The sequence below is a fragment of the Nomascus leucogenys genome, chromosome X (genome assembly GCF_006542625.1).
Source record: "Nomascus leucogenys isolate Asia chromosome X, Asia_NLE_v1, whole genome shotgun sequence".
Taxonomy (NCBI): domain Eukaryota; kingdom Metazoa; phylum Chordata; class Mammalia; order Primates; family Hylobatidae; genus Nomascus; species Nomascus leucogenys.
This window is the reverse complement of record NC_044406.1, coordinates 137,756,674-137,782,121: the sequence shown is the minus strand read 5'-3', so window position 1 is coordinate 137,782,121 and position 25,448 is coordinate 137,756,674. Positions and strand designations below refer to the sequence as shown.

General features: G+C 47.2%; 1 protein-coding gene across 1 annotated transcript; it reads right to left on the bottom strand.

Moving 5' to 3' along the window:
- Positions 1 to 5,404: 5,404 nt before the first annotated feature.
- Positions 5,405 to 24,951, bottom strand: GABRQ (gamma-aminobutyric acid type A receptor theta subunit). Its single transcript, XM_012499126.2, has 9 exons — positions 24,495 to 24,951; positions 22,396 to 22,484; positions 17,306 to 17,373; positions 15,734 to 15,954; positions 13,596 to 13,678; positions 13,079 to 13,216; positions 12,346 to 12,498; positions 11,160 to 11,416; positions 5,405 to 10,389 (listed from the first exon to the last, which is right to left on the bottom strand). Exons 1-9 carry the CDS (start codon positions 24,641 to 24,643, stop codon positions 9,649 to 9,651), a joined length of 1,899 nt encoding a protein of 632 aa, XP_012354580.2. The 5' UTR covers positions 24,644 to 24,951; the 3' UTR covers positions 5,405 to 9,648.
- Between the last annotated feature and the right edge of the window lie 497 nt (positions 24,952 to 25,448).

Genomic DNA, 25,448 nt, shown 5'->3' with positions numbered 1-25,448 from the left:
ATACTATGCATTCATAAGAAAGAACAAAATCATGTGCTGCAATTTGCAGCAACCTGGTTGCAGGTGGAGACCATTATCCTAAGTGAATTAACACGGGAACCAAAAACCAAATACACACTGGGGACTACTAGACTGGGGAGGGAGGGGAGCAAGGGTTGAAAAACCGTTGGGTTCTGTGCTCAGCACCTGGATGACAGGATCATTTGTACCCCAAACCTCAGCATCAGGCAATATAACCAGTTAACAAACCTGCACATGCACCCCCTGAATCTAAAATAAAAGTTGAAGAATAAGAAAAAAAGCTTTATTAAAAGATATTTGACATAAAAAAACTCTGCATTATGTGTAAATTTGATAAGCTTTGGCACATGTATACCCCGGAAAAACCATCACCACAATAAAGAGAGTGAACAGATGCATCACCCTCAAAAGGTTTCTTCTACCCTTCATAATTCCTCCTGTAGGAGCCCCCTCCCTGAACCTCCATTCCCAAGAAACCATGGATCTGCCTTCTCTTAATAGATTCTTTTACATTTAGGGAAGTTTTATATAATTCCCTAGAAGTGGTATACTTGCATGACATGATAGGTGCATGTTTAACATTTTAAGAAACTGCCAAATTCTCACCAATACTTGGTATTGTCAGTCTTTTCCATATTAGCTAATCTAATAGGTGGATGGTAGTATCTCATTGTGATTTTTAGCTTTTTTCACTTAGCATACATTATGATCTGAATGTATCCTCAGAAAATTCATGTGTTGAAACTTAATTGAAAATGTGATAATATTAAGAGGTGGGACCTTTTAGAAGGTGATTAAGTCGTGAGGGTGGATCCCACATAAATAGAATTAGTTCAGGGCTGTTTTCAGCATTTGGGTATTATAAATAAAGCTACTGTGGACATTCATGTACAGCTTTCAGTGTGATCATACATTTTCATTTCTCCAGGATAAATGCCCAACTATGAAATCTGGGTTGTGTGTTAGTTGCATGTTTTATATTTTTAATTAATAGACATTATAGAACAGTTCTAATTTATAGGAAATTGGGCAGTACTGATAGTTCCCAGTAGCCTCATCCTCTTATACAATTTTCCTTATTATTAGCTTTTTGCATTAGTATGGTAAATTTGTTACAATTAATGAACCAATGTTGATAAATTATTATTAACTAAAGTCTGTTGTTTACATTAAGGCTTACTTTGTGTTGTATATTTTCATGGTTTTTAAAAAATGTCCAATGTCATTTACCCACCATTCCAGTACCATATGGAATAGTTTCATTGTCCTGATGAATTTCTTGTGCTTCACCTATTTATGCTCACTCTTTCTCCCTGAATCCCTAGCAAGCACTGATCTTTTTATATCAATAATTTTACTTTCTCTAGCATGTCACATAGTTGGAATCAATATGGTGTGTGGCCTTTTCAAACTGGCTTCTTTCACTTAGCAACATGCATTTAAAGTTCCTCTGTGTTTTTTTCATGGCTTCATAGCTCATTTTTATTGCTGAATGGTATTTTTATTCTGAGGTTTGAATGTACCAGAGTTTGTTTATCCATTCACCTATTGAGGGGGCATCTTGGTTGCTTCCAGCTTTGGGAAATTATGGATAAAGCTGCTGTAACATTTGTATGGAGTTTTGTGTGGAGATAAGTTTTCTACTAAATAAGATAAAATATCAAAATCTATGATTGTTGCATCATATGGTAAGGCTATGTTTAGCTTTGTAAGAAACTGCTGAAGTGTCCTCCAAACAAGTGTACTATTTTGCATTACTACCAGCAATTAATGGGAATTTCTGTTGCTTAGCATCCTAACCAGCAATTGGTATTATCAGTGTTTTGTATTTTAGGCATCTTAATATGATGTGATGATATCTCATTGTTGTTTAAATATGTAATTCCCTAATTATAAATGACGCTTATCTTTTCATATGCTTATTTGCCATCTGTATGTTTTCTTTGATAAGCTATCTTTTCATATCTTTTGCCCATTTTTTATTGTTTTTTTTTTTGTTTTCTTATTGTTGAATTATGAGTACTTTGTATATTTTGGATAAAAGTCCTGTATCAGATATGTGTTTTGCAAATATTTTCTCCCAGTCTGTGCTTGCCTTTTCATTTTCTTAACTGTGCCTTTCAGTGTGTTAATGAAGACCTTCCACCACCAAACTGGGATTTGCAGCTCCTGGTAGGAAACACTTCAGGCTGATAATCAGCCTCTGTATGAGAATGGGGTCATTCAAAATGAGCCCCAGGGTGATTGCTGTGGGGATTATGTAGGATGAAGGGTGCTTTCTTGTTAATCTCATCCATCCATGATCAATGCCCACCCGGATCAACACCTGCCCCACCTCTGCTCCACATACTTCCTCTTGGCTGCCCTCACTCTTGACAGGTTCCTCATCAGAACTCAGGAACCCTGAGATTCCAAAAGAGGTTGACTTGTGTTTTTGTGAGAGAGTTCACTGAAGGTCTGGGTCATCTCCAGATTCACTGTGCCCAGGACCAACTCAGCTGTTGAGGAGTTTTTCTTCCTCAGCTTTGGCCTTAGTGTCTCTGGTGCAGTTAGCCTTTCTTATAGCCAGAATGGGGTATACAGCCTGTGATACTTAATTTTAGGTGTCAAGTTGACTGGGCTAATGTCCAGATAGCTGATAAAGTATTATTTCTGAGTGTGCCTATGAGGGTGTTTCTGGGAGTGACTGGCATTTGAATCAATGGCCTGAATAAGGAAGATCTGCCCTCACTCAATGTGGGTGACACCATTCAATTGGCTGAGACCCAGATTGAACAAGAAGGTAGAGGAAAGGCAAATTTGCACTCTCTGTCTTCTGGAGCTGCAACGTCCATCTTCTTCTGCTTTTGGACATCAATTCCAGGCTCTCTGGCCTTTGGACTTTAGGACTCGCACCATCATCTTTCCAGGTTCTTGGGACTTCAGCCTGGGACTGAGAGTTACACCTATTGGCTTCCCTGGTTCTGAGACCTTCACTGGACTTAGACTGAGCCACACTTCTGGCTTCTTTGGCTCTCCAGTTTGCAGATGGTATTTTGTGGGACTTCTCAGCCTCCATAATTGCATGAGCCAATTTTCCTAATAATCTCTTCTCATCCCTCTCATACCTATCATATGTATATATATGTATGTATATGTATATGTATATATATATATATCTATCCTATTGCTTCCAAACCTCAGAGGTGAAGGTAGAAAGCTTACACAAGGTCTGCTCCTAAAACTGTAGATAGTTGGGGACCAAGTTTCAGCTCCTGACCCCCATGATCTCTGGGATTTTGGTAGTGCGGCCTGTCAGAAATAGCAAAGGGGCTGTTTTTCCTTTCCCTGGGGGGAAAGGATGAGGAGAATGACTGTCTGCCTGGAGCTTCTTCTGAATACTACCTCCAGTAGACACTCTCACTGATGAATGGCAGTATTTTAGAACTTCTGCATATGTTACTGGCTTCAGATGAGAAGACTACCACAAAGGGAGGGCATGAGTACTTTTAAGCGGGGAAATGAGAAAGTAACATCCTTTCAAAGATCAAGGGAAACACCTATGGTTGCCACGAGTACAATTCAATAATATATAGTTCACCCCTCCTGGGTGCACAGCAAACTGAATGTCCTGGTTCCTTCTAGTCGGTTAGGCTATGGTATTGGTTCTAGCTAATGAGTCATGAGTTTAAGTGAGGTAGGTCCTTTCTGGCTGCAGCATTTAGTTAGAGCGTGAGCCCCACTGCTTTCCCTTCCCCTTTACTACAAAGATTGCAGAAGCACACGATGAAACCTCTGTCAGCTTGTCCCTGAGTTGCCACCATGAGCAGAAGCTCCCCTGATGACCTGCATTAGATGCACAATGTGAGAAGGAAATAAACATTTTTTGGGGGTCAAGTCACTGGGATTTTGGGGTTGTCACAATAGCAGCACCTAACCTTTCCTGACTCATTATCTAATACTAAATTGGGTATTTCCATGTAGTTAGCCATTGTCTGGTGGTGTGATGGGGCAGTCATTTTTATTTATTGGAGAGGAAGGTGGAGGTTTCACTTTCTTCACGAAAGGATTTACATATTTCTCCACGGAGAGTGTATCAGGGTGGGATTTCTCGAGGCCTGGCCCATACCAACCTAGAGTAACAAGAGGGTTTTTGATTAGGTGAAAAATGTTATGCTGTAAGAGGCAGACCAACAGTAGCAATAGAAAGGTGTGTTTGTGTGGTGGCCATGGAGTTGTGTGCCTTTCAGCTGTCCAGTAAGAGAATTTGCTATTGCAGGCATTGTTACTTATCAGCTACAACTGTACTTGTGTGGAGGCCATGCTTTCCCTGGGGCTGCTCCCATCCAGTGGCTGAGAGGAGCAGGGATGACATTGCTGGCCTGTTCCCAGCCTGTGCAGGACCAGAGAGCACAAGTAACTGCGTGAGCAGATGGCTTTGACCCCTACACCACTTATCACAGTTGTACCAGCGCCCCTTCTCCACTTTGTACCTGTGACCACATGGGGGAGCCCTTTATGACCAGCTGTAGGAGGGAAAGGGCCCTAGCTGATTTATAAATGAGCTGGTTCAGCCTGTGTGTACAAGCTGAAAATAGATGGCACTGCATGTCAGGCACACACCTGGGGGTGGTCTTGAAAGAGAGTGGCAAGGGAAAATCTTCCCCTTAATGGGTAGAGCTTTGAGCACCTGGCCTGGGGTCAGAATGGGCTGGCTAGCTGGTCAGGGGCCAGGGAGAGACAGGCCTAGAAGAGGCTCCCAAATGAACAAAGTCTTGTCCAAGGGCACACAGAGTGCTTCTGAGAGAAGCGGGTGGGGAGGAGTTGCTGGGTGGAGAGCTGGGGTCCATAATCTCCAATAAATTTTTAACCTCCTTTCCCAACCCAGAGTGATACTGGAGGGAGACTTCCTAAGAAGCTGGCGTATTTCTATTCCCTTTTGTTTCTCTTTGAGAACACTACCTTGGAAGATACCACTTCTTTCAAGTTCTTTCCTCCAACCCTTTTGTTTTGTTTTGAGACAGTCTTGCTCTGTTTCCCAGGCTGGAGTGCAGTGGCACGATGATGGCTTACTGCAGCCGTGACTTGCGGGCTCAAGTCGGGGCTCTCCCCCGATAAAATTGAATGAAACTTCCACCTTGTATTTTGGCACCACAGTGGTCTGTTCTGTTTTAGAAGTTTTGTTTTAAAAGATTAAGAATGGCTTCTGCAAAAACCAAAACTAATTTAAACTGTGCTGTTGCTAATTCCCCTCGGCTTGAAAACCATGGCTTCCACTGTCCCGGGGTATGAAGAGGTCCATGTGAAAAGCTGTGGGAAGGCCATGGGAAGTGAGTGATGGAAGCCAGACAGCTGTCCTGCTCAATATCTTCTAATCCAACAGAGAGGAAACACAATGACCTGGTAGAGTACTTGTTATTATATTTATTTATTTTTCTTTTAGCTATTTACAAAATTTTATTTCAGTATATTTTTCAGAAGCATAATTTTACGTTTCTTCATATTTTACTTTGTTAAAGTCCGGACCAGTCAAGGTCCTTTACATGCAAAGATGTACATTTAATGAGGACGAAGAAGCCACCCAGTCACCTCGTGAAGCTCTGCTGCTTTGTGCCCCTTTTTGGGTCAGGTCATCCAGGACACCCAGGTCTTGGTCTTTCTCCTCTTTTCTTGATTTTCACTGCCTGGGGCCAGCATCACTTCCAAAGACCTACATGTGTTTGATTTTACTGTATTTAATCTGCTTCACAGAATGTTACCGACTTGGCTGACCTCTGAAGAATCCCCCGGCACTGCCCTATGTCAGGCACCACAGCCAGTTGTGCTAAATTCGGGCACCTTTAGCTCTGCTGACTACTGACCCTGGGCATGCAGTCCATCCGGCAAGATAGTGAGTGCAAAGTCTCACACAAATTGAGTCAATAGAAGTGATCCTGAACAACTGGGCTATTTCATAATTTAAGTTTATCAAAGAGAAACTTTAACACCCTCTCCCTCCCTCCCCTGAAAACCCAACACTGATAATATAGATTTTATATTGATCACAGGACACTACACAACAAACACAAAGACACTACACTTCTAGTAGGACGAGTCACGATTTCCTTTGATGTTGGGCTATGGAATAGCTAGAAAGTTACTGCTCATCACCACAGCAGGGTACCATGCGAGTGGATAGCTTAATAAATGCATTCATTAGTTAATAGCTTTAAGGGTTAGCTATTATATATATGGAATGAGGAAACCTCATTAGGAATGGCCACAGTCTCAGCAAAACTCAGCTCTAAATGTGCAAAGACTTTGAAGCCCTGCTATTAACAAGATGACATGAACTGTAAGAATACATTTGACAAGCTCTATTAAGACCCACCAGATCGCCCATGACCTGTGCAAAGGCACCCCACAGTGGCAGATGGAACTGGCAAGAACTTGGTAGGAAACGTGTCACACATCCCCACAATAAAATGGCACTTCAGAAAGACAGATGGGTATCCTTCCCATGACAGTGGCAAAGAAGGGATCCTGGGTGGGGGAAGTCGATGGGAAGGAAAGAAATAGAAAGTGAGTAGAAGAGTAAAATAGGGGTTGCTGCATCCCAGATGCTGCCCAAGCTCCAAACTACCAAGCATTCCGCACTTCCAGAGTTACTTGGTGTGAGGTGAGGAGAGGGATGGGATGGAGGCAGCCTGCTGGACAGGAGGGGGTGACTGCAGGCTGGGGAGGGGCTGGGAAGGGGTTGGGGACAGCTGAGGACTCAAATGACACAGACGACAGACCACATACAAGACTCAACAAGGGGAGATCTGGCAACGTGCAGGCTAAAATGACCAAATCCATAGCAAACTCAGAAGGTTCACGTTCCTGAAAGGGTGTCACTGCCAAATCTCCACCTCATTTTGACACTTAACCTACAGAGTATGAGTCGCAGTAGCGTTCAACTGCTCTCATTGCAGCACGTTAGGGCAAGATATCCTTTTTAAGGTATAATATTATATCTAGCTATATGGATCTATAGAGATATTTACAACTGGCCTCGCTGCCCTTCCTCTGTGCTGTGAAGCCTTCATGTGCATTGCTTCCAGGCAAATCGTAAAACCCTCCTTTTCTTCACACTGCTCCAATCTCCCTTTATGACTTTATCCCAAATGAGCTGCTTGCCACAGGGTGCTGGAGACCCAAATCCACGTCAAGCAACCAATGCTTAGGCTCCAGGAAGCCAGCCTTTCAATAGCCACACTGGGAGCTTCAGACATGGAGTCACTGCTCTCCCCTCAACCGGAATCTCTATATGGGGTATCCAAAAATAAGGAGGCAATTTCAGCTCTTCCAGTGGTAACTTTCTTGTTTTCAACTGTCATACAAGATTTGTGTGTGTGTATGTGTGTGTGACTGTACAAGTGTCTGTTCTCAATGCCTCTTTCAGCCTCACTCCCCAGCCTGTTACCCCCAGACATGTTCTTCTAGGACAAAGTAAAATGCTCTGTACTTGCAGCTTCTTCCATGGATTAACCACTTCCTACCTCAAGGCACTAGCTCACCACTTCTTAGGACTACATTCACTTCCCCAGTCTTCTATCTAGGAGACAGCACAGATGGATGGAGGGACAGGGCAAACAGTGGAAGGGAACGGGGAGATGCTGCTCCCTGGAACAGGAAGTTGGAAAGAAACAGTCAGTTAAGCAGCCCGGCCAAATAGGGCCCCTCCACCATATGGGAGCAGGCCAAGGGAATTCTAGTGGTTCTAGAAGGGTCACCAACAGGGAATACATATGCTTTCAGGGGTATTTCCTTTCACACCCATTCAAATCAGATAAACATAGATATGCAGACATGCCCTTATATACATGCACTCAGCATAGACCCATGTGTACACAAGCACACACATACATAAGCCACACTTTCACAGGGATGTGCACACACACGCATGCATCCACATGCTGTAGGTACAATTCTGTACACACCAATGTAGATTTACACCACTAGACATGGCACTATGCAGCTTCTCAAATGGTTGTTTATGTACATACACCCACCCTGATGCATATGCATACACCCAGGTATATACAGAAACAAACACAGAAGCACAGTGAAAGGGTGAGTGGGTAGAGGGGCAAGGGACTGAGGGAGAGATTGCATAGGGAGGAAGAGGTGGCATATGTTGAGTGCTCGGCAAAGTTCACTCCCTCACAACCTCCATCAGTGAGGTGGAGCTGCTTGGCAAGTTGGAATGCTGGCCAATCTTACTTCCATTAGGGGCCCTGCTCAGCGGGCAGAGAGCGTGTTCTCCATCTGCTCACGTCACGCTCATTGGCTGGTCACCAGCCTATTCCTGCAGAGATGCCCCCGGTGCTATAGGATGTGGTGGGGGCCCTCTGGAGCACCCTCTTTGGGGAGGGGAGAAAAGGGAATGCCTCAGTTGAGAGAGTCAGGAGGAAAAAGACCAGAAAGAGCAAGTGGGGTGGATCTACCACTCACTGGCTGCATGTCCTCAAGCATGCGGCATAAGCCTCATTCGTTTTCCTTGGAACACTGGGTACAATGTGCCTTGCCTTCCCTGGCTTACAGGGCTCCTGTGAGGCTCCAGTGATGTCATGGGTCAGGGAGCTTGTTGACACTTACTGTGCACCAGACAAATAGAAAGGATTAGTATATAGACTTACAATAGATATTCATCTGCTAGTCTAGATCGGATGGTAAAATAGCAAGTGTGAATTATCCTAACCTTAGTGCTGATTCACCAAGTGCTGTAACTGGTGATCAACTCAGCAACTGACAGAAAGCTAACTCCTGACTTAGACAGATGTATTGAGTCTCTATAGTCAAACGTTCTGAAACAGAAATATAGGCAAGACAAGTTCCAATCCCTCCGAAGAGGCCAGCTCAACTGTGTAATTTCCAACCTGACATCACCCCCCACCCTCTGCCAACCCCACAAGCTGAGTATGTGCTCTCTCACCCGATGTCACTCTGCAGCCCCACCCACCCACATTCCCCTTCCACCCTTGCATCAAAACACCACACTCAAATGCAGTACAGTGGGGGAAAGGCACTTACAAATGCTCCCTAAGTTTCCTGTAGGCAGTTCCCTGAACTTCTAAGCCATGGCTAGCCCTTTAGCTATGAACCCCAGCCCAACCCAGCTTGACTTTCTTCTATAAAGCCCTAAGCAGAGGGTGAGCAAGATCCATAATCCCTAGGAGGAAACAAAAAAAGAAGAAAAAATGTAATGAAAAAGAAATGTTGACACCTCGAGGGGGACAGAAAAGACCCCAGGAATGTTTGTGGGCAAAAGGCCCAGATCCTTGCCCCATCCCCCAATCTGGCTCTTCTCTGTCCTCTAAACATTTCCAGGGGCTTTTCTATGCTTATTCCTTGTTACAAGTCTTTGAAAAGGTGAGAGTCTTCTAGCAGGAAAGGAAATCCATGTGCTGTATACCTCCAACTCCTCCTCAATCCCTTCCCTTCCAGCTAGAACATGTTCTTTCCAATTACTCCCCACCTCATGTTTAGAAAGAGAAGTATGAACTCATTGGATTGCCCAAATAACCACAAAATAAAAGGAACAAAGGAAAGAGGGAAAAGCAAATCCAAAAGAAACTGTGAAAGGAGCACAGCACAGTGCTCCTGCCGTTCTGGAGCACTGGGGGACTAATACATATGGTATACCCAGTAAACAATGTTGAACAACCCAAAGGCCAGAGGGAAGAGGAACCGGGACCACTTGTCGACCTTTGGGACGTAGTCAGGGTTAAAGAGATCGAAGGAAAACCCTTCAGTGAAGGAGCACCCAGGGCTTGGGGGGCAACTATCCTCAGACTCTGAGCTACTGTCCTTCTCTTGGCCATGGGCCATGAGCTCATCATCATTAAGGCCCCAGGTACTGTTAGTATCACACTTGAATTGCTCCTTAACGGCAAGGCAGCCGCTCTTGTCATTGTTGTCATCAAGGTCCCAGCCTGCTTCTTGCACACCCTTCTTGCCATGGTGAAGCATGGGCTTCCCACTGGGGCCATGACCATGGCACTCATCCGAGCTCAAGCTCTCATTGGAATCTTCATGGTCATGGGTAACACCATAGCCATGGGCTTCGGCACGGTTGCGGATTTCGGTAGGAATGATACTGTCATCAGCCTGGAAACCATTAAAGCGAACACCATAGCTGTGCTGGGCCTGCTCTGAGGTGGAAGGGAGATCGCTCAGGCTTTCTCCAGTGGCCAGGGGGGCCTGGCCTGAGAGAGAAGTGAGTGGGCTGAGGCTTTCCGAGGTGGCCAGCTGGGCCTGCTCGGAGGTGGACGTCAAAGAACCGAGGCTTTCCGGGCTTGCCAGGGGGGCCTGCGCTGGGGTGATGGGGAGAGAGCTGACTCCGTCTTCCACGTTAATCAGGCCATCCTTTGAGGAGATAATGGATAGGCTCATCAGTTTCATATCGCCTAGATGGATATGCACTGGGGGGAGGGAGGAGGGAAGGGACTTCCCTCATCAGCACTTGCAATGTTACTGCTGATCTCTTTGACAGATAGAGCCAGCTCCTCTTGGGGTCTCTGGTGTTCAAGGGGTGAGGAACAGGACCAATCGGCTGTTAGCATGCAAGGGAAGGCTATGGAGGCTGCCAAGCCAGTGTCTCGCTGGAGGCAGCTGCTCCCTCAGGAGTGCTGTGTGGTGGATGGATGCCTGCTTAGGTAGGCAGGACTGGGCTTTCTGCGAAGGAGGGAGGTAGCTGGGCATTAACATACTGCCCACAGCAAAAGCCTCGGCATTGCCTTGGGAGTCTGAAGCGCCACGGAAGGAGGGGTAGGTAGGCCAGCCTCTCCGGTGACTGTCTTCCTTTCAGCCTCCCTGTGCCCATCTTCCCTTCCAGCTTCATTGCCTGCTCTGGAAGCATGCAAAGTGGACCAAATTCAGTCCAAAGGTCTGGAGAAATTTAGCTCTGCCACTTACTTGCCTTGTGACCTTGGACAATGGTCATCTATAAAGGAGTGATGAGAAATAGTACTACTTCTTTGTTATATGTTGTGTGTGTGCTGTGTGTGTGTTTTGTGTGTGCGTGCATGTGTGTGTGTGCGTATTTAAAAAGCTAAGAAATGCAAAAGGGTCAAAAGCGCTAAGCCTGGGCTCAAGAGGTGCTCAGGGAAAGCTGATTGTCAGTCAAAAAGTCAAACCTGCACGTTTCCCACCACCACTTGCTGGTAGTGGTAGCGGGCAATGACTCTTCGGGGTCTCCTGCGTCGCCTAGGCTGGCGCCGAGGTCCTCGACTGTAGAAAAGATAGTTGATGTAGACATACTCCAGCAAGGACAGGAACACGAAGAACAAGCACACGAGGATATAGATATCGATGGCCTTGATACAGGAAATGTTGGGGAGCTTATCCCGCAGATGTGAGTCGATGGTGGTCAGGATGAGCATTGAAGTTAAGCCTGTAAGCAACACAGTACAGGCTTAGTCTCCTCTGATGGCTAACATTCTTGGCAACCTGTCAGGCCCACAGCCAAACATATTTGGGGTGAGGAGGGCCCACAGCAAAGGCCCTCGGCTCTCTCTTTATTCCTTTTCCCCCATCTTTAAACTCAGCCCACGCTTCAATGGTTCAATGACTTCTTATTGCTCTTAGGGTCAAGTCTCAAACCTTCATAGCAATTGACATCTTCAGCCCCACCTTGTCCTATGATGGCTCCTTTCCCTTTTGCCTTTCTTTAGTTCTTGGGAAGGTTTTCTGAGCCCTAAACTATTACACAAACATAAAGCTTTAGTCCAGAATGTTCTCCTAAAGAGGGAGGCTGAGGAGTCTGCCCCACAGATGGTGAAGGAGAAACCAGACCTGGATCTGGGACACATTGACATTCTGCTGGATGGGGCCAGACAAACCAGGAAGTTGATCTCTTAGGTCTCTTCTTGGTACTGCTCAAAAACTTTTCGTGGCTCCCCATGCTTAGACATAAAGTGCAAGGTCTTCCTAAGCCTGACTAGGCTGTCTTTGTGCTGCTGTCCTCACCTCCTCAGCTCCTGTCCCAGACACCCTGTGATTTAGCCCCCTTTTAATGGCCCCTATGATCTAAACTTATGATTTGTCCATTTACTTATGGATTCACGAAATAATGAATTCTGGTACTCGGGGCTCAACAGGCCAAGATTCCAACCTTGATTTTTTTTCACATCTGTCTCTAATATTGGTCTCTCTATTGGGGACTGGCTGTGCACCTGTATGAAGGTGCAAATGTCTATTGGAAAAATCCTTATTTCCTTGCCTGTGTAGTCACACACTGTTCCAGGTACTTTTTCCTTACTCTCAACTTTTTTTCTAAGCCAAATGACCCAGATTCCTTCCTGGGACAGAGACAGAACCTACCAATTGTCACCCTGGCTGCAGAGGAATCATAGTTCATCCAAAACGATATCCAAGAGGTAATAGTGGTGAGGACAGTAGGCCAGTAGACTTGCACAAGGTAGCTGTTAACTTCCCTCTGAACCTGGAACTTCAGTATCAGGCGTATGTAGGAACCTGGCAAGCAGACACACTGGAATTAGGGTGGCAGGGCTGAGGGGCATTTGCAGGGTGGAGAGGTACAGGATGGAGAAGGAGGGGAGGAGGGGAGAGCAACGGGAAGTTCAGCTTGTAATACTCCATCCAGAGGCATCCAGCTTGGGCAGACTGCAGATCTGGTTCTGTTTGCTGCACCAGCAGGTCAGTGACAACGGCATATCTCAGTAGGCGTGAGCATAGCATAGCAAGTCTGCTCTCTCCACTTTCCTTTCTCACTTGCTCCATGTTTGGTGAAGTTTTGGAATGGGAGAGGCAAGAGATGTTCCCAAGGTACAAACAGATGGAGGGTGAAAGGCCAGTCCTGAGAGGAGCTTGAATCTTTTACACCTGCAGAGTGTCATGAACCCGGCTAAGTGCTTCCACGGCCATTCCTCATTGGCAGTGGATGAGCCATTGGGGCTTTATTAAGGGGGCCTGGAACCAGTAGGAAATGGAAAAGGAGGCATCAGAGAATAGGAGCCAAAATCAGAGGCCGCTAGGAGTTTATGGAGGTGCAGGGCAGACATGAGACAGGAGAGAAGGAAGGGGTCAGACCCACCTGTGTAGAAATACACCTCCTTGCTAGTAATCGTCCTCCCCAGGAAAGTGAACTGAGGGATACGCAGCTCCTCAGTCATGTGGATGGCGTTCCCATTGTCATCCCAGAATAATATGATGTCTTCAACCGTGTAACCATCTGGGAAGGAGAGAAACAGGTGGTCTCAGATTCTTAGAAAGAAAGAAGAGCACAAAAAAGACATGTTACAAGCTCCCACCCCCTAACTTGCACACACTTTCCCAATAGTAAGGTGACATTTTCCCGGAGGACCGTTTATGCTCTAAAGACCACCTAGTCCCAGATGCTATATTTATACATCTATCTGTCAATAAATCTTCTATCACCTATCTATCTCTCCACCATTTTTCTCTCTTTGTTTCTATGGTCTATCTATCCTCTATCATCTATTTATTTGGGGGGAGGGAGGGAGCACAGGAGATACTGTCACTTCAGCCTCTGCTTCCCTGATCACCACAGCCCCAAGTAGGGAAGAGGGGGCCATAGGAGACATACGTACAGCTCTCTACCACCAGGTTGCAGGCCTGCTTGTCCATAGGGAATTTATGCAGATCCAGGGAACAAGCTGCTGTAGTGGTGAGTCTGCAAAAGAAAACAAAAAGGAAGGAGAAGGTGAGTCAAGCCTAGGCAAACAACCACTGCTGAGGAAACTGCAGTGGTGGGGAGGGAAGAGTTATCCCGAGGACTGACCCATGTGTAGAGAGGAGAGAGGAAATTTGTTTGTGACAAAGTAACCAAGAGACCTGGCAGCACATAAACAGAGAACACACGTATGGCATGTCAGAAAACTGCAGGGTGTCAGATGGGAAGGGCCCTGGAGGAAACTGAATGCAGAGACGGAAAGGGATGCTTCCCACAGAAGGAGTGAGGCTAGCAAGAGAAAACTGTGTGCTACACCGAATCAGCTGAGAGTCCAGATGCAACGTGGAGTGCTGCTGTCAAGTGTGCATGTACAGCTGGGAGCCTCCATCCAGGCCTGCCTCTGGCCACATCTGTACACAAGCCAGAGGTGCAGGCCTGTGTGGGTATTGGGGACTAGCAAAATGTCATTGGGTGCGAAATGGACAGAAGGGATAAACATATCTGTGGTGGGCCATGGCACCGTTGACAGTACATGAAGCGGGCAGGAGCTTTAAGTTGCAATGTGGGGGGTGCATCCATAAGAAGAATCTGGCCAGGCGCGGTGGCTCACGCCTGTAATCCCAGCACTTTGGGAGGCCAAGGCAGACGGATCAGGTCAGGAGATGGAGACCATCCTGGCTAACACAGTGAAGCCCTGTCTCTACTAAAAATACAAAAAATTAGCTGGGTATGGTGGCACTCACCTGTATTCCCAGCTACTGGGGAAGCTGAGGCAGGAGAATTGCTTGAACCCGGGAGGCGGAGGTTGCAGTGAGCTGACATTGTGCCACTGCACTCCAGCCTGAGCAACAGAGTGAGACTCCATCTCAAAAAAAAGAATCTGAGGGGTCTCAGAGGTGCTGAGAAAGTTGGCGAAGTCTCCAGTCGGAGAGAAGATAAGACACAAGCTCTCTACAGCCTCCCTTGGGAGGCTCTGCTCCATCCCTTATTCTGCCCTTCTCATCTGCTAACCCCAGCTGAGTCCCTTTCAATTGCTTCCTTGAAATAATTTCCATTTTGTACACTGGATATGGTGTGTGCGTGCACGTGTGAGTGCATGTGCGTTTTTCTCCCTTCTATGAATCCTCCATGTAGCATTATTCAGCTAATTCTCCCTTTAAGTAGAACAAGTGTGACCAGTGACCTGTTCCCTGGGAGTCTTGTTATTTTCTGATGCCAGAGCCTGGGTCTGTGGGAAGGTGGATGGAAAAAGGAAGGAATGGAGCAAGAGCTCCACAGAGAAAGAGAAACCCAGAGATTAGATCTGTAAAAACCATAAGAGCCGAACCCTGGCAGCTACTTCTCAGCCACATTTTCTGAGCTAAACTGATCTCTTACACACGTCTTTGGAGACAGTTTGTAAGAGCTGCCGCTGTGAGGAGAAACTTGGTGACTGTCTCCTATGCTATAACTAGACTAGTGAGGAGGTTCGGCTTGCAATTGTTCTGTGCGTATGTATGGAGAGCCATAGACCAGGGACCCATGCCACACACACCCTGCCCCTCCACACTCCTGGAGGCCCTGCATGATGCAAATATGACTGATGGCAGAAAGCAGGCCCCCTCGTTCACTGCATGGACTTCAGCATTCATCTTCTCCCTCCCTCACTGCATGGAGAGAAAAGACAAAGATAAAGAACAGAATGCATGCAACACTAGGGTGGAGGGAGAGGTCTTTCAGTTGAGGGAATCAAGGAGGACTTCTTGACCAAGGGGGCATTTGAGTTGGGGATTTCAGGGTGGGCAAGGTTTCAGCTCATGGAAAGGGGGAAGGACTGACCAGTCCAGACAAAAGGAACAGCAGAAACCAAGGTGTGGGGACAGAACAGCTAAGGGTGTCTGTGGGAAACTGTGACATTTCCACTTTGGCTACTGGGTAGAACGAGTGAAGGGGGAAGTTCAAGATAGGTTTGGAAAGCAGTGGGTGCCTTTGTGTGTCCCTTGGAGTGTGTTTGTAGAATATTCAGTGGGAAGAAGGAAGTCTGCTGGGACATCCCCAGACCCCTAGGGGACTCACCGGATGCCATACCGCACCGTTCCATCTGGGTGAAGCTGAAACACGCGATTTTCCACAGTCACATCATGCACGAAAGCATCTTTGCTATTCAGAAAGTAGCAGTCAGGGACCCACAACTTCTCATGCATCCGATAGTCCAGGGTCAAGTTCAGGGTGGTCTCATAGTATGCTAAGCGTGAATCTTTCCAAGTCTGATGAAAAAACATCGTGATCGTGTAGTCCTGGGAAGATAAATGTAAATCCCAGTTGTAAGTTTGGTTGTCCAGCGCTCCATCCTTGGTGTGTGTAGGGTACGTGTGTATGTGTGCATGCACTTGTGTATGCAAGTGTATGAAGTATATCATAACTATATACAAGTGCATGAAACATACGGATGTTTAAAGAAAGAATAAAATGAATCTTGTGTAATTAGAATCCAGGTTAAGAAACAGAATATTACCAATAACTTTCAAACCCCAATGTATCTCTTCCAGAATATATTCCTCTCACACCCCCAGCAGTAACCATTATCCTAGATTTTATGATAATTCCCTTGCTTTGTGTTAGAGTTTTATTGTCTATGTATTGCTGGAAAACATATTGCTTAGTTGGACCTGTTTTTAAAATTTTATCTGAATAATACTGTATGTATTCATAATTTGCTTCTTTCACTCAACATTATCTTTGTGAGATTCACTCAGGTGGACACGTGTAATTATCATTCGTTCACTTGCTTTTCTGGATAATATACGAATATAGCACGTGGATTATCATATGAACATGCATACCAAAACCATGATGAAATACAAATGATGAAGTAGAAGTTCCACTTTATATCCCTGTCGAAAGCCAAGAGCCAAAAAGCTGCAGAGGGTTCCCAGTGCTTCTGCTTCACCAACACTGGGATTGTCTGACTTTTGACTTTTGCTAATTTGGTATGTAATGGGTTCTCATTCTGGTTTTATTTTGCATTACTAACAAGGCTAACCATCTTTTCATATGTTTCATATATTTACCTGCTGTTTAATTTTCTTCACAGAAGTGATATTCCTGTTCATATTTTCTGATAATTTTTCTATTGGTTTAAAAATATTCTTATTAATTCACAAAATGATGCATATTTTGAATATCAGTACTTCATGCTGCAAGCATCTTAGTCCACTGTGATTGATCCTTTCACACTTGTTATCATGGTTTTGTTTTGTAAAACAGGAGTTCTATAAATTTGGTTACACAGAATTTCAATATAGTTGCAGTTACGAGATTTATTTTGTGTGGTCTGTGTTTTCTGTGTCTTTTTAAAGACATCCTACCGCAAGACATAAAGCCAGTGTTCTACACTATCTTTCAAAAGCTTCATAAGCCTTTCACTGTTAAGTCTCTAATCCATCTGGAGCCGAGTTTCTGGATGTGGTGTGGTGTAGGGGTTGAATTAATGTAGTTTTTATTCTGAATGGCTGCAGTGTCCCAAACCTACCTTGTTCCTTTATGTGAGTTCTGTCACAGGTCAGAACAACTGGACTTGGATTATAAGCCTGCTGCTTGTTCCATGTCCTCTGTTCCCAACCCCATGGCTGGAACTAACACACTTACCATATTCATTTCTGAGATCTGTTCAATGCTCGTGACATAAATAGATACTCTCACAGGCACAGGGGCACCTAGAAGACAGAAAGACACAATTACATGAAAGGTAGAATAAAGGTTAAGAGCATAAACTTGGGAGCCAGACTGCCTGGGTTTGAACCCTCTTTGACACTTGTTAGTTGTGTGATCCTGAGTAAGTCACCTAACCCTGCTGAGTCCTAGTCTCCTCAGGGGTAAAATGGGGATAGTGATGGCACTGATCTCACAGTCAGAGCAAAATAAAGAGAACGTCAAGGGATGAAGCACTCCTTCTAAATGTTTTCCTGATAAAACCTGAAAAGCAATGAGCCCCAAAGCAGGAGCCAAGATTCATGGTTGTGTGTGCACGTTTGTGTGTGAGTGAATGTGTGTGTTTGTGGGAGTACATGCACGTCTGTGTGTGATTGTGTGAGCTGTGTATATGAGTGTATGTGAGCATGTTCATGCATGTGAGTGAATTTGTGTGTTCATGTTCAGGTGAATGTGCCAGTGTGTGTAATCATGTTTGTGTATAAGTGAATGTGTGAGCACGTTTGTGTGCTTGAGTGTGTTGTACAGAAGTAAATCTGTGAGCATGTGAATGTGTGTAGGTGTGTTGTTGTGTGGGAGTGTATGATTGTGTTCATGTGCAAGTGAGGGTATGACCATGCATGTTTGTGAGCTTGTCTGTGTGTGAGTGAATGTGTGAACATACACATATGAGTTTATGTGAGGATGTCTGTGTGTGAATGTGTGGTTTTGTGGGACTGAACCTATGAGCATGTCCATTTAAGTATGAGTGTGTTCGTGAGGAAGTGTGAGTGAATGTGTGAGTGTGTGCATGTATTCCAGTATGTGAGCCTGGTCATGTGTTAGTGTATTTGTATGTCCATGTGTGAGTGAACGCCTGCGCATGTTCATGTCTGTGAACTAGCTGTGTTGACGTAAGCGGACATGAGCGTGTTTGTGTATTGTGTGATGTGTCCACCTGTACTGGCATACTCATGTATATGGAAGACTATATTAGCATGTTCGTGTATGTGAGAATGCTCATGTGTGGGTGAATGCAAGAGTATGTGTGTAAGCATGTTAATGTCCATGTACCCATCCATGCAGATGTGCATATTTTCAGCAGGTGAGTGAATCTGTGAGTATATTGTGAACACATTCGTGTGTGTGAGTGAATATGCGAGTGCTTTCGTGTATGTGAGCGTGCCCACTATGCATGAGTGACAGTGTGCTTATGTTTATGTGTGTATGTGCGAGCATGTGTTTGTGTGTGAGGATGTTCATGTGTGTCATGTTTTGGAGTGAATTTGTGAGTGTGTTTGTGTATGTGGGCATATTTGTGTGTGGGTGAATGTGAGTATATTCATATGTGTACGTAGATGTGGGAGCGCGTTTGTGCGTATGTGTGTTAATGTGTGAGTGAATTTGAGCGTGGTCTCATATATAACATGTGTGTAGTAAATGTGTGAGCATGTTTGTGTGTGTGAGCATGTTAAAGTGTGTGAATAAATTCGTGAAGGTGTTTGGATGTGTGAGCATGTTTGTGTGAGTGAATGTGCATGTGAGTGTGTTAATGTGAATAAATTTGCATGTGTTTGTGAGCATGTTTGAGTTTGAGTGAATGCGTGCATATGTTCACGTGTGGATGTGGACTTCTGAGTGTGTTTGGTGTATGTGAGCATGCTATTGTGAGAATAAGTGAACGTGTGATCATGCTCAGTGGGTGTGTCTATGTGTGAGAATGAATTTGTGAGCGTGTTCATGTGAGTGGGTGAGTGCACAGGAGAGGGTAATTGTGTGTTAATGTGTGAGTGTGACAGTGTGTGGATGTTTGTGTTAGTATACTTCTGCCTCCTAGCTTTTTTTTTACACCCAGGTGTTAGCGCTGTCCACTTGCAGGACTCAAATGTGTTCACGGATGTGAAAATATGTAGTACACTGTAAGGCACTGTGGGCAAATACATTTTTATTGTTCGCTCCTCAGCTCTAAGCTTTCTACAGCCAGTCCCACAGCAAAGCCCTTAGTCTCCATGTATTACATCACACTGCTGCTAGGGAAACATGCATGACGCCTGCAATTCAGCCTGCTGGTTTTACTGCAGGCTGATTGCCCAGAAGCTGAGCTGCAAAGAGAGAAATGTGTTATTCCAAGCCCAAAGCTTCACAAAGGAAAGCTCTATTGGGAATAAGCATCTGAATGGCAGCCGTGAAGTAAATGAGCCTCTGTGTTAGGGTACAGCCCAGATTCCAGCATCCAGGCCTGTTGTGAACAAGCCCCAGAAAAGTGTTATGTGGTGACAGGAGTTCCGAGAAACACAGTTCTCGATGACTGCCTTTCGGGCTCCCCACGTGCCTTTAGAGAAGGGAAGCTGTGTTAGGCAGGCAACGAGCTCCAGAGGGGCCAGCCAGCTACACCTCAGTGTTAGACTTCTCTAGACCATTCCGCATGATTCAGGCAACTCCTTTCCTCATGGTGGAATGCTGGCGACCCCGAAGGGCTGGGCCAGAAACCTGTCCAAGGACTCCTAGTTGAAGGGAAAGTAGGAGCTGAAATGCAGTTCACATTCCCCTCACCGAGCCATGAGTCCTGGCACAGGGATGCAGCTCAGAGGAAGGGGACATCCTTCTAATTTATCCCCTTAAAGGGGGACCTTTTGTGCTAGTAGTGGTCAGGATGAGAATTTAGATGAGGAATCCCATATCCCTAAACAGATAACAGGGGTGGGGAGGGGATGAGAAACGTCCTGATAAGGAGTCCAAATACCATGTCTAGGATGGTGGCCTCAGCCCATCACTGTCCCACCCTGCCCCCTCAGGAAGACAGGAAAAGTGGTGGGGGTAATCACCTCCCTTTCTCCTGGAACCTTTCCTGCCTCAACTCTACTTCCTATCTAGCAGATGAATGAAAGAATGAAAATATCTCCTTCATTACTTCACAATATCGGGTGCCTAAATGATGCCAGGTGCTAAGCTAGGTGAAGCCCTCAAGGGCGGCCTTTTGCCACAATGCAGAGTGCCCCAGTTCTCTTGCCCAGAAGGAATTGGCTTTGTTAATTTTCTCTGGATCCTCCTCCTCCTTTTCATCCTCCTCCTCTTCTCACTGTCCCCCATATGCAAGGAAGGAATAAGGCTCCTGTTTGAACTGGACCACAGTTAAGTGAGGCCTCTGCATGTGGAGTATGTGTGGGGAAGTGAGGGGAGGTATGCCCTGAAACTCTACTCCACCTCTGACACAGAGGGGCATTTGACTCTGTGTCTAGTGGGGGAGTCCTGGAGTCCCCAGGCGCTGACTGCCTTGGCCTAGCTATGCCATCAACTGGTCTCTCTTCCCACACCCACCATGCAACAGCCTCAGACCTGGAGCCTGTGGTGCCCCCTTCTGTTTAAATGCTAGAAGGTCCTGAGTTGTCCTTGCCTTCCTACCTTCATCTGTTTGGCTAAATCAAGCCAGGGATCCAGCTTTTCTCACACGCTGCAGGTCTGCACATCCACAAAGCTTAGGGTAACCCTCCCCAGAGATTGATTCTTGTCCCTGCTCCCTCCCCCTGGTCCTGGATGCCTGCAGAGATGTTGACCTGGCCCTGAAACAGTGGGGAGAATGTGATTGGTGTACTCAAATGGTTGTTGGTCAGTCTCTGCTGAGAAATGTGAGAAAGGCAAGCCAAAAAAACGAAGTAGCTACTCCCACGTCACCCATTGGTGCTTGGTGAAACTGATCCAAAAGATTCCAAAGTCGCTGCCATACAAGGACGTGCTGCCTGTACTCTAACACCTGGATTCCCATATGGCCAGACCTTTAGCCCTTGGTGACCCACCCAGAAGACGCGCTGCTGTTTTGCAATGAAAGAGCCTGCCTTCTGGCCTTTCTACCCTAGCTTCTCAGTATGCTCTCAGCTTTAATCCCTTGGGCTGTGCCTTCTGCTCTCACACTTGGGAGGGAGCAAGGGAGCTAAGGGGAAGCACCAGTTCAGGGTCCCACCTCCAAAGCTTAGGGCCCAGGGCTACCACCTTGCTTTTCAAGGTGGCGCTCCCCAGGCCAAACTGGTCTACCGCAAAGGCCGAATCCTCTCAGCTGTGTTTTCTTAGGGTGGAAACAGAGTGTATTTGGAAGACCTCTATTCACATGCATAAATGCAGATCATTAGCTTTCATTAACCCTTTGGAGTGGGAGCTTCCTTTGAGCTGGAATGTAACTAACCTCTTTTTAATGGACTGTTTCTTTTGTTTGTCCTTGATCTAGGTTTCCTAGGTGTCCCCTGGGCTAGAGAATGCTGCGTTTGCTATGCCGGGTCAGGGTAGGTTGCCTGTCACTTAAAGCTGTGTGGTCCAGGCTAGTCGCCCTTTTTAAATGGGAAGCTAATTACAAAAATGGGGGAGGAACTGATGTCTGATTTTCCTGGGGGTTTGTGTGTCAGTTTCTTTGTCATTTCTAATCTCAGCACCAGAGATCTGAGTACCAGGCTGAGGAGTTTGGATTTTATCTGGCAGTTAGATAAAACCATTAAAAGTTCCTGAGGTGATCCGGCTGGGTTTATAAAGACCACACTGACTGCGGTGTCTTATATAAACTGAGAATGAGGGAGCTGAGGTGGAAGTGCCCAGGGCCTGGGTGGGTTAAGTACACTAGACAGAAAAGACCGTGCTCTCAGTTTTGAACTGGCTGAATGGGACAAGTGCCCAGGGTGTGAAGAATGTGCTCAAGTAGAAGAATATGTGTCCTCCCAGGAGCTGGAGCAGAAAACTCTAGCCAGAGAAACACAGCGCGCTGCATCCTGTACACCCATTTCTGTGCTTAGCTCTTTGCCAGCCACACCATCGTAAGGGGAGTGTGGAGGAGGTAGAAGGCTCTCATGCATCTGAAGGCAGAGAAGTGAGAGATATTACAGGGTGCAGAAGGCCTGGGGGTGCTTCCTTGCTGGTCTCTGCAGAGTCAGGAAGGTGGGATCTGGAGAGGCACACGTGTAGAGCCCGCAGGATACCACTGGTCAGCTTACAGGGCAGGGCTGGCTTGCTGTGTCTCAGCTCTAGGGCACCTAACCCAAGTTCTCTAGTGTCTGGATATGCCTTACCTCCAAAATTCGGTCTCAGGCGGACATCGTATCTTGACAGCACCCTGTCCAAAATCTTTTGAACCACAGCTTCATTTGCACAATTTTTGCTGAAACAGAGAAGTCATAAGTAAATGCCGGTCGACTTGGGGCCCACTTGCCAGTGGTTGCCTTGCTAGGGCCTTCTCTTCTCCAGCACATACGCAGACATGTCCAGTCATACGTGTACACACTCTCTCTCCCTGCTCCCCTCCCTCCCCATGGTGAGTCAGCCAGAAGCGCAGCGGTGACGCAGACTCCTCTTTCCTGCCCCCCCCAACCTTCCCAGCTTTAATCCAGAGGGTGGGGCTCAGAGACTGGATCCCTGTTACCAGGCAGGACTTGTGGGGGTTGAGGAGAGGAGGTGGTAGGAGAAGGGGAGACGAAGAAGAGTGGGCAGATGAAAGCCCTCAGAAAAATGCATTACTTCAACCCCTTCAAGAGCCCCATCTTGCAATCAGCCTCGATGCTGTTTTCTAGGTTGGTGGGGGTCCTCCTTCCAGGGGCACCTGATTGCCCCAGGAAAAGTCATCTTTTGCTCTCAGTGCCCTCGTAAGATGAGCTCAAAGTTTCATTTTCCCTTACCTGGGCTAGGGCTGGGCATTTTTTAGTCACTTTTATGTCAACCTTGTTTCTGCACACCTCTGTTTTCCAGACTTGGCATATGGCATAAGACACACAGAGAGAGCCTTTCTGGTGTAGCTGAGATTTACGACCCTCATCCAACCAAACCATTTCAGATTCTTGGGGCTCAGAGCTCTCCTGGGAAAGACATCTATTCTGGGAGCAGGTATATCTCTTGCTGAGCATGTGCTTCCACCCTGGAGGTGTCTTGGGTGAGCATAGGTAAGTGGACCCAGCCCAGCTCTGCGGAGGGAGAGCTGGCCTTTCCAGAGATCTCTGACACATCTCACCCAATTCACCTAGACCTTCAACAGGGCTCCTTCCCCAACAGGGCTTGTGAATCACAACAGGCCCCGGCATCACTGTGACTCTTCAAATCTTTGACGCATTGCCCAGGGAACGTCAGCCCCTGCAAATATGTGTGTGTGTGTGTGTGTGTGTGTTTGCGTGCGTGCGCACGCGCATGTGTGCATGTTCACTGGCGCAGTATGGTATGTTGGGTTGAGGGCACTGCAGGGCTGTCTGCTGGAACCTTGCCAAACTAACACCCCCCCCCCCCCTTTATGAGTACATGTTAATTTCTGGCTTGCCATTTAAACATTGTTAAAATTATTCCTAATCATCTTTAATCAAAAATTTCATTTTGCAACATTCCAAAATGTGCACATGAATTATTCCCAAATTAAAGCAATGCATTCCCACCTGTTTCCAAGCACACATTACCCATGTGCCAACGCTCAGGATCTGTGGCCACCCCAAATACACATTTCTGTGTGATTTACATGTAAAGGCTTCAGATATTCGCACACCCAAACAAACTTGAAATCCAAAAGAGAAAAAAACCGGAGTCTTCAAATATTTTCACACGACTAAGTACAAAAGCACACCCATCCCAGACCACACGGTTCGTGGTTATTCAGACACGATCGCAGCTCCGATGGGTTTGAGTTAATCATTTCTATCTGCCGCATTGGAAAGAGTCCCTCACCCCCTCAACACATGCATGCACGCGCGCGCGCCTCAGGAGATGGACTAAAATGTACACTCAAACAGGTGTCTCTCTATGTTTTGTGAATTGCCCATCATCCTGTACCCTCCTCCCCAATCCCACAGGTGCCAAAGCTGGGGAAAGCTGCCGGGAACCTTAAATCCTTGGGGATGGATGGACAGATCCTGGGACGAGGGCAACCCCCGCCCCCACCCCTCGGGCTGCGGTTTAGGCACACGCAGGGCTCAGTCAAGCTCCGCAGTAACAGGTGGGCGGAAGCACAGGGCTCCATTTCAACACCCCACTCCCACCTCACCCCTTCTAGCGGCCAACAGGCAGGACCCGGGCGCCAGGGCTCAGCGAGCCCGGGTCCGAGTCCCCCCCGGCCCGCTCCGTCCAAGAGGCCAGAGGTCGTCTGCCCGTCTCCATTCCCGTCCCCGCCGTGCCTAGCCTGGCGGTGCCCGCTTACCAGTTGAAGAGGTTCAGGACGACTTCGGGCACAGCAGAGGAGAACTCGAAGTGGAATTTCGGGATGGGACTGGGGTAGTTGCCCTCCGCGAGCCAGGTCCTGATGAGCAGCAGGATCACTGCGGCTCGCAGCATGCCTCGGATGCCCATGGCCGGGGCGTTCTGGGCGCCTGAGGGCGCGGGAGACGGGGCCGCGAAAAGGAACAGAGGTGGAGTGGGAGAGTGGGTCACAAGTGGGGCCCGGAAAGGCGGGCTTGCTGGCCCTTCCCCAAAGAGTCGCCTCTAAGGAGAGCGCAGCGAAGGCAAGGGAAGTAGGGGGTGCGGGGGTCGGCCCGAATATCGGAGATGAGAGCCCGGGAGGAGCAACCACCCAGCAGCTCTGCTGGACGCAGCTCCCCCCAGGGCCCGCCCGGCAGCTGCGAGGTGCGCTCCGTCTGCGGCCGCTCCTGGCTGCGACTGGGCACAGATCCCAGCTCGCTGCTGGCTCCGCCCACTCCGACGGCAGCGCAGGCCCAGCCAATCGGACAGGTGCCAGGAGCCGCACAAAAAGGCGCGCGCTCCTGCTTCCGCCCGCAGCCTGCGCGCCGCCCGGCCCCCGCCCCTTCAGGCTTCTGCAGTCATCCCCCGGCCATCTCCAGACACAGACAGGGCGGGGCCGGGCTGGGGGAGGGGGAGGAGGGCTGGCTTCTTGGGGGCTGGGCCGGGAATCCGCCTCAAGGGGCACTGGGTCCTGTCTCTTCTTTGCAAAATGTGAAATGTGTGTTTTTCTTGGAAGAAAGGGCCTGTGCCCGAGAGTTGTATTTGATGGTGAAGGGAGTGTGGTAATTTGACTGCCATGGCTGAATCTGCATTCTGAAAGACTTGGACAATTTTGGGCATCAGGAGGTACCCAACGGCTGGTTACTCCGTACCGTTGAGCCTCCAGTAACCCCGCGTGCCTTGTCTCTGGATGAGG